Source organism: Anguilla rostrata, chromosome 17 (assembly GCF_018555375.3).
Source record: "Anguilla rostrata isolate EN2019 chromosome 17, ASM1855537v3, whole genome shotgun sequence".
Taxonomy (NCBI): domain Eukaryota; kingdom Metazoa; phylum Chordata; class Actinopteri; order Anguilliformes; family Anguillidae; genus Anguilla; species Anguilla rostrata.
Genome location: NC_057949.1, coordinates 24,613,905 through 24,623,215, shown reverse-complemented (window position 1 = coordinate 24,623,215; position 9,311 = coordinate 24,613,905). Strand labels below are relative to the sequence as shown.

The following is a 9,311-nucleotide window of genomic DNA, read 5'->3' as shown; positions in this document are numbered from 1 at the left end:
GTGAGTATTACCTTCAGTGTGCCCCGCAGCGGTCTCCTCAACCGGGCCAATGAGTTGTGCATAAGAATGATTCCGTGCCCAGTTGCGAGACAAAATGCATTTCCAATGGACATCTCGGTTGTTGTATGCGGTGATCCATCGCCTTTGTGATTCTCGACTGAAGGAAGAATGAGCGAGCTGAGCCTCCAGGCAGAGGCCTAGGTCTTTTTCTGAACGGTAAAATACATTCTGTGTCAAACGACCGGCTCTGATAAAAGTGAATTTCACAGTACATTTGAGCCCTTCCTGGACTCAAATGCAAATTCGGCGGGACTTAAATTAAGAATGATCATGTCACCGTGTGACTCATCACAACTCAGGCATATTCAGAATGTCTTGCTTGGTTTGTAAACGGGCCACATTATGACATTCAGAGAGTCCCCAGGCAGAGGCCTGGGTCGAAGGTCTTGTACATAAAGATTTTAGCATGGAAGGTTTTGAGTCAAAATATATTTCAAATGATGTCTCAACATATACCCTGTCTGGACAAACTATTCCCACACCCTTCCAATTTCACCATTTGAACAGCAACTGCATCCGGTAGTCTCCAATTATGTATCTGTATACATACAGTACATCCACTAGGTGGCACTGTATCTGAACTCAGGTGTCAAGTCCCTCCAACTCACTTGCATGGTGAGTGCTGTGGACTGAAAGATGCAGTACGTACATTTTTTGTAGAAAACTTTTTTCATATTTGGTTAAATTTCCTTCACATCCTGACAGATATCAATTAATTGAAAGGTCCAAGAAAAAATCAGGTCTCTGAAATCAGCCACTCAAAATTTCACGGCACCTGAATCTTAACAACCGATCAGGATGGTTATCTGCTAGGCCTGCCTGTCAATCATGTTGCTGCATTTCTACTCTGAATTTGGCATCGAGACACACAGATTACAAAAGCCAAGGTGCTGTTATGCTAAAATAAGATGACATAAACATCAGTTTTATATGAAATTGACCATGACCTCCGACTCATTATGATAGCACGAGTCACTGCTCTTCAGAACTTATGATGTAAGACAGCGTGTGTGCATGTATTTGAAAGCGAGGGCTTTGGAGGGAGAGATGAGAGGAAATGGGTGGGCTAGTTTCTCCAAACAGATGTACTGCACCTTTAAGGAGATTTGACCTTTTTTAAAATAAGGAAATGTACATGAGGTGTTAAGCCCATGAACCCAGACCAGCCTCTCACCTATAACTAACCTTAAATCCCCTGAAATTTAGCCTTTTAATCTCTTTTACTGAAAATAAATGTGCATTAATATTTCCCCTTCAGCATGCAACTTATGCATGCCAATATTTCCTTTATTACAGCATTGTTTTAAATCCATTTTTGTATCTATATTGAGAAGATAAGATATATTTTGCATCTATCTTGTTCCTCATAAACTCATACACTGCAGCCACGTGCAGAAAGACTTGTTATTTATTATTGATTTAATAACAACAACAATAATAACAAGCAAAAGCATAACCATAATCATATTTGTATGATTGTTGCTTTCATTCATTAACTGTGTTAAAATATAGTCTGTGCAATAGCTGGACGTGACGAAATGGTTCTGGCCCCGGTAACCTTTTCGTCCAATGTGAATGATATATTCCATTCCGTTGCTTAATGTGCCCTTGTTTTGAAACATTAACGTGGAAAAAAATGCAAGGCATTATTGGTCATTTGTTCCAGAATTGATCCTTCCGTCTAAATGGGTTTTGCAGAACAATGGGAATCTATAGGATACTCCGTAATGTCAATATCGTCGTTTAGTAATGCTACACCGGAGGCGATGCGTTTGCATCACATGGATGTGCATTTGTTATGACCATGATGATTCGCCTTCTTACTTTATCACCATCCTTTGGAGTTGTTATCACAGCTAAAACATTGCTTCTTCTTCCTCTTCTTCTTCTTATTATTAATAATAATAATAATAATACTAATAATAATAATACAATAGTTGTTGTTGCTATTATTATTATTATTATTATTATTATTATTATTATTATAAGTACAACAACTGACACTTTTTTATTTGAAGTTCCAGTGATAAACAGCGCAGACCTAATCCCTACAACACGCGAGGCCACTCTTAGGAAAATCATCCCCACCCCTCCTCCCCAAGCGCCTCATTTTAAAGAGAAACTTCGGAGTAGTACGGATAGTACGGAAGGGTGCCAGAACAGGGATCGATCTCGTCTAAGAAACTTACACCTTGCGGCCTCTTTGGGTTGCCTGCAGCTGCTCTCGGTGAGCCATTCAGGAGTTTCACTCTCACTTTATTACTACCTTGTAAATAATTAACCAGCAGCTAGCCAACGGAACAGGAAGAAACGATCTCGAAAGTTTGAAGAAACTGCCGTAGCCTACCCGTCAGTGGCGAACTCTGGACACGACTCTAAGACACTGAAGGGGGCACCTTTGCAAAACTCATTCGTGCGTGGGAGTTACTCCCGTGGGAGCGAAATCAAGCGGAAGCATACCGTAACCATCACAAGTCAAAACAATACCAAGTTGTAGGAGACCCACTAACGTCTGCGGGCAGGGACCGACTCGAATGCAGGGAAAATAACAGATGTGGATTACTACTCCAGGAAAGTGAAATGGCTACACTCTGCTGAATAGAAGACCGGGCCATTTGTCATCAGTCCCAATTTTTCTGCGGATTGCCGAAGCCTTCTGTCGAAGCTGGCTATCGATTTTGCCTGGTGACGAGCTGCCTGTCACGATGGGCACTTCGGACATTAATAAACGCAGGTGAAACATTTTAGAGCGGAGGTCGCAAGAGAAAGTTGGCGTGCAAACAAGACGCTTAAACTCGGTGTTTTCCATCTCTGTTTATAATTACCACGGAATCGCTCTTGGACATTTATTAACAGGCACGGATACTAGTGGATGGATTAACCATTACGATTTTATTTGTCGTAACTTTTTCAGGCATTTTTTTTGTTTAGTGCTTTAAACACAGTTAGTTTACTAGCTATCCAGTAAGCAGCTGAGAACCATAAAGGCGCGTATCTGAGAGAATACTTCTTGTCAGCTAAACGGGGTACATAAACAGTTTTTTTTTAAGTTAATCGGAATTACGAGGAACTATGCACAAATACAACCCCAACAACGCCGGCACACTCTCGCGGGACGCGGAGATCCAACACCGCCTGACTGACAACGGTGGAGTCGGGGACTCGGTGAAGGAGAATGGGTCTGGGAAGAAGGACTCTGGCGCGGATATTCCTGACACACCGTGCACCAAAAGAAAGATGCTGGTGGGCTTGGACCTTCTATGTCTGGTCGTAGGTAAATAACAACTTGTCGCATTGATAACAAATGTATAAACATTTACATTCACCTACAAATAACTTCAAGTTAATACAACGTGAAATAGCAACACCGCTAACTAGTTGTGACTATATGCACCTACAGTGCAGCTAACTACACGCTGGCAAGTTAATTCAAAAGCGAATGGATTATTTCCTCAGAGCTGTCCAAGTTTTATCCAGCTTTATTTTGTCAGTCTATCTAGTTGTATAGGCTACAGCTTGGTACTGCATTTACACATCGTTTAAGGTAAATTGCAGCCGCTAAGCTTTTCTGATACATGATTTGAGTTTTCCGAAACGGCAGAGAATGTGTGTTCTACAGCGAACCCCGATTTGACCCGTACAGTCTGTTCCTGAAAACGTAGTACTCGGCTGAGCGGTAACTGACATTGAGTTCATAAGTGATTGGATATGGATAGGGTATTCGAGTACGAGTTTCCAATAAAAAAGAAAAACTTGCTACTGTTTAGGGAATAATTTCGACCTTTAGAATTAGTTTTCAGTTATATTTTCACTACAACAAGGACCAGTTTTATACTAAAAAAACTTCATGTCAAATGCACTAGTGCATCAGGTTGCAATGCTGGTACACAATCTATAGCGTTTTGCAAGAAAAAGTTACTCAAGAAGTTCACAACCTCTGTGCACGTGGTGAGTTTATGCGGACCAGCTGGCTAGAGCGTTGACCCGAGGAATTCTTCAGTTCCCATGACAACAGCAGTTCTCAAGGAAAAGCGAAGCAGTGGGAATTATTGGGAATATAAATAAATAATCCGTCTGTTCGCAAATCCAATTGACCTTTGTTCGTTGTTTTCTCTCATTTCATTCTGTTCATTTTGTGTGCAAAAATAAATCGGATGAAAGTTACGTAATATAATTCAATAAATTAGTGAAGGGCCGCATTGTTTTGTCGCGAGCTGAACCATTCCATCTCCAGAGAAAGTCCAAAAAGTGCAGATCAGTAGGTACAGTTTGCAGTTAGACTTAGCAACGAAAGAATGTACCGCTTAAAGAAATTAAATGCCTAGTGCAGTAACTCATGGTGTCATAATACATACGTCGAAGTGAATTACTCACAATGTTTCTGTCTATTAAAATGCAAATCAGCTTTATCCCATGACGAACAAGGTAGGCAGCTGCGTTGCCAAACCAAATCGATGAAGAATGGCTGTTTATAATAGCAACGGTGTCAACACCAGTACTGTACAAAATATAAGAACCCTTTTGTATCATAAAACCATCACACCACAGAATATGGACTTTTGGCTGTGAGAAATAGTTTCAGAAAAACATAAAAGAAGGAGGTTTGTAGAGGGAGATCAGTGATGGAATCACGGTCGTGTCAGGTGAATTTGCTCAACAGGCCTGACGTGAGTCATCATGAGAGATTTGTGTAGTATATATTAAAATAAAATGTAAAGTTCAATGTGCATTTAGTGTAGTGTTGTCCATTTGTACCAGTTTCTACTTTCAGTCTTCAGAATCACAGTATAAATTTTTACAGTGGAATGTCATACAGTTCGGAACACAGTACGCCTATCACAACGTGTGCGAATCAAAGCATGGTGACCATTAACTTTGAGGCTAGCTGGACAGTACAACACGGAAAATAACAAAGTTTATGAATATCAGACCGTCCATCCATATGATTAGCCTATAATGCGATGTTGTCCTGCAAAACTACCTGACAGGATTTCGGATTTTGTTAGTGTTGATCAGTTTAACCTTCAGGGTCCAAGCTGAACTATGCGGTTGTTCCCTGCACTTGGAACGGTACTTCTCTCTAGGGTTTTCGACACACTTGTTCCCGGTCGTGGTTATACACTTCGTTGTACGTCGCTCTGGATAAGAGCGTCTGCCAAATGCCTGTAATGTAATGTAATGTAATGAAACGGACCATCGTGGGTCCACATTTCCCCTGATTTAGATCAATCTTCATAATCAAGAAAGCTCAGGTGGAAGTACATATTTTAAGGCAGTTGCTTTGTGAAAGAGGAAATGTCCTCCCATCTGGCTTGTTTTGCGTTTTCCGTCACACAGAGCAGATATTAGTAGAAATTTTGGAGTTCTCCTGTCCCCGCCGCTTCAGAGCCGTGACCTCCCGACGATGCGAGGCTCTCTCGGGCCGGTCGGCGGCGCTGTTCCGCTCCGCGCCGGGGTGTTTGTCTCGTTCGCCGATTCGACCTGAACCCGTCGGGGCGGCCCGACAGGTCTGCGGATCGGCGGTTACGCTGAGACGCCCCATCGCTGAACGCAAACAAAAAAAAAAAAAGGGGGAAAAAAAGCAAACCAATGGCAGGCTGTCAAATTTACAGCCATCGCACTGCACTCCTCCGCCCCGAGGCTATGATAATACTACTCTCCGCCCAGTCCCGAGGCCTGCTGACTCCAGCACGCTACACCCGTCAACTGACAGGTACAGGCAGGCGTTACTGCAGGGGACCCCTCCAATAATAGTAATAATAATAGCGATGACAATAACAACAAACATGATAATACATATTCATATTAATATCAATAATAATAACAATAGCGATAATAACAATAATAACAACAAATAAAATGATATATATTCATATTAATATAAATAATAACAATAATAATAATTATTATTATTTCAGATTTTATTAGTGTTGTGTTTTTCAAACTGACAGACTATCAAAGTATTTTAATGCAAACAGGAAGAAAGAGGGTACTGCAGAATGTAGTACAAGCAAAAGAATGAGCTGAAGTACTATATAATTAACATGAATGCAGTCAAATAGTTTCATTGTCAGACCTGCGAACGTAAGCTCAGGATACAGGTGGATGTCGGTCGACAATTGTCTGCATGTTTTACGCCACAACGAGAAAGCATCTGTCCAGGAAGAGCTTTAGCCTGGATTTGTTGCTGAGCTGAGGCCCCTGAGTCGTTTGGGCCCCAGGTAGACATGGCCACAGATTCCCTGCAGGGTACTGGCCAGGCGAGTGGGCGGAGGGCTGGGGGCAGGAGAGGGCCGAATGACACCTCCCAGAAATCTGCGGAATCAACGATTACCTGTGACCGGATGCTGATGCGTGCCATCGCCTGGGGAACAAGTGTGCTGGTATCCATCACTGCAGCTGGTACACTACATGGCCAAAAGTATGTGGACACCTGACATCCAATATCTCATCCAAAATTGTGGGCATTAATATGGGGTTGGTCCACCCTTTGCTGTTGTAACAACCTCCACTCTTATGGAAAGGCTTTCAACTAGATGTGTGAACATTGCTGCAAGGATTTGGTTCTACTCATACAGAATAGCATTAGTGAGGTTGGACATTGATTTGGTGATTAGGCCTGGCTCGCAGTTGGGTTTCCAACTGATCCCAAAGGTGTTGGGTGGGGTTGAGGTCAGGGCTCTGTGCAGGCCAGTCAAGTTCTTCCACACCGTTCTTGACAAAACCATTTCTGTATGGGCCTCACTGTGTGCCCGGCGTCATTGTCATGCTGAAACAGGAAAGGGCCTTCCCCAAACTGTTGGGGAAGCACAGAATCGTCTGGAATGCAATTGTATGCTGTAGCATAAAGATTTACCTTCAATGGAACTTTGGCCTCGCCCAAACCATGAAAAACAGGCCCAGGCTGTGTCCAAGTACTTTTGATCATATAGTTCATCTATCACTGCATACTGGTATATATCACTTTAGGTGATATCTGTAACCAAAGCTGATCTCTCTCTGCACAGCTGGCATGCCATTGCAATTAGTGCGTCTGACTGCAGTCGGTAACTGTCACTGTAGGCGGTATCCCTCCTCACAGCCTGCCTCTTTGCTGAGCCAAATTTGATTGGCCAAATTAATTTTCGTCTCGTCGCCGTTACTGGCCTGTCCGTTCTCGGCTCACGGCGTCTGGAACGCTTCTTCTTGTGTCTCTCTGTGGGTGGTCCTCATTTTTTTGCCCCCTTGCCAAAATTGTACTAAGTGGAGGCTTGCGGGGGGGGGGGGGTTGCAGTTAACAGTAAACAATGCAAATTGCACCAGGGAATCGTGAATTAGTGTTAATCGCCCCCAAAGCGGGGATAACAGAGGCTTTCTGTGGAGATTTACACAGCGACAGTTGCAAGGGGTGAGTCACAGTCTAACACTTCCCCCAACCACATTACTTACCTCTGCTGTATTATTAGCTCTGCTGTCTGTAGTGTGTGTATGTGTGTGTGTGTGTGTCTGCGTGAGAGGTGAACGTTTGCATTTGCCTGTGTGTGTGTGCAAGCGAGTGTCTGTCTGTCTGTAGTGTGCGTACGTGTGTGTGTGTGTGTGTGTGTGTGTGTGTGTGCACGTCTGCGCGTGGCTACTGTCTGTGTGTGCACGCCAGTGTCTGAGTGTTTATTTGCGTGTTTGTTCTTGTGGGTGTGCAGCAGGGGGCTTGCAGGTTTGAACATGGTCTTTACCCTCTGGCCAGAGTGGAATCTCTGTGTCTTTTCTGGGGTCAAAGTTCAGGGATGAGTGGTCATTAGTGCGTCTTTTGCTGGGCGTGTCCATTTGAGGGAGTGCTAATTCCATCAGGTCTCTCGTGGTCTGGTATTGAATCCTGACCTTGTCGGTGCTGACTGTGGTCTGGCGTTCTTGTAGCATTTTCCAGCAAGGAGGATGGTTTGTCATTTTCAGATTATAGTTGTCTGATTGCACAACAGCGACCTCTACTGGTCGCTGTGGTGCCCGCAGTCTGCCTGCACCAGTTGCGCGTGAAGTGTACTCCTCCAGCCTCAATGGCTGCACGGCCTCCCGCCAGTCCGGGCATTGCAGCAGCTGTGATACGGGCCTGCAAATGAAAGCGGGCGTTGTGAATCGGGGGGTGGGGGGCCACAACAACGAAAATTGCGGAAAGAGGAAAGAGGGTTCGAAAGCGAAAGAGCGCTTGGCTGCCTCAGGGCAGGACGGCGGCCGGCGGGGTGTGAGGAGCGACGCATTGCAGCGGGTTTGCGTGTGTTTGTCAGCGAGCAAAGATCGCGTGCGTCTCCCGCCCCCTTGGGGCAGTCTGGCTAGGTGGCGTTCGATTGGAATGACGTGAGCCGATCCAGGGTTCTGGCCGCGAGCGATGCAGAAACGAAACGCCTTTCTGGTTGGCACCAGGCGCTCCAGTCTGCCTTTGCCAGGCCGCGCTTGCGTTTTTTTTGTCCTTGTTTACGGGTGGGACTCTGTCGTTCTGCGTTGGGGCTCGGCTGGGGTCGGACCCCTTTGTGGCCGGCCCTTTAAATTTTGAGCGCGAGCTGGATTGGCAGTTGCAGGAAGGCTAGTCTCAGCTAAGCTATGCGAGGGACAAAATGGACGCCTCGCATTCGGTGCAAAAAAAAAAAAAAAGTTGTAGTCGGCGGAGGATGAAGTTGGGCAGCAGCCCTGGAGGTCCGAGGTCCAAGCTTTACCTGGTTTCCTCATCCAGCCGCAGACGTTAAAGAGCGGGGTTCGTACGACGCGAACGCTGCGATGCGTCGCTTACGCGCGGCGGCCGTAAAAAAACGGGAACCTCGTTGCCGTGACGGCGTGCTGCTCGGGCCTGCCGCCGCGCGCCCGTCCGCTGGCCCGACCGAGGCGTCGTTCTTGCGCCTCCCCCCAAAACGGAGCGGTTGATGCGTGCGTGCGCGCGCTGCGCCGCGCCGGCGGCCCTCAGCGAGCCGGGAGCACACCGGGTCGCCCCCTCTCAGACCGCTGCGCCGCGTGGGCTCTGGTTAAGGCTCGTGCGGGGAAGAGTGTGGCCTCGGGTCGGGTCGGGCTGAGGCTTTTCGGGGGCCCGGTTCAAGCTGTGACTTGACTGTCAGGCTGCATGGGAGAGTGACAGGAAGATTGACGGGTAGGCGGCGTAGTGGGGGGGGAAAAAAAAACTAGAAGGTTAAACAATGTACGCCCTCCCTCCTCTTCCTTTTACCTCTGTTTTCCACCTCTCTTTCTGTCCCCTTCTTCCTCACCTTATCTGTGGATGGTGTAGTACAGCCGTG

General features: G+C 45.8%; 1 protein-coding gene across 2 annotated transcripts in view; it reads left to right on the top strand.

The window, feature by feature from the left end:
* Positions 1-2,171: 2,171 nt before the first annotated feature.
* Positions 2,172-9,311, top strand: part of ppap2d (phosphatidic acid phosphatase type 2D) — a 24,932-nt gene continuing 17,792 nt past the window's right edge. For both annotated transcript variants that reach the window (XR_010326551.1, XM_064314549.1), the window contains exon 1: positions 2,172-3,334. Coding sequence is in view for 1 of the 2 variants with exons in the window: in XM_064314549.1 (XP_064170619.1) it covers positions 3,133-3,334 (202 nt within the window). In the remaining variant the exon portion in view is untranslated. The remainder of the gene's footprint in view (positions 3,335-9,311) is intronic.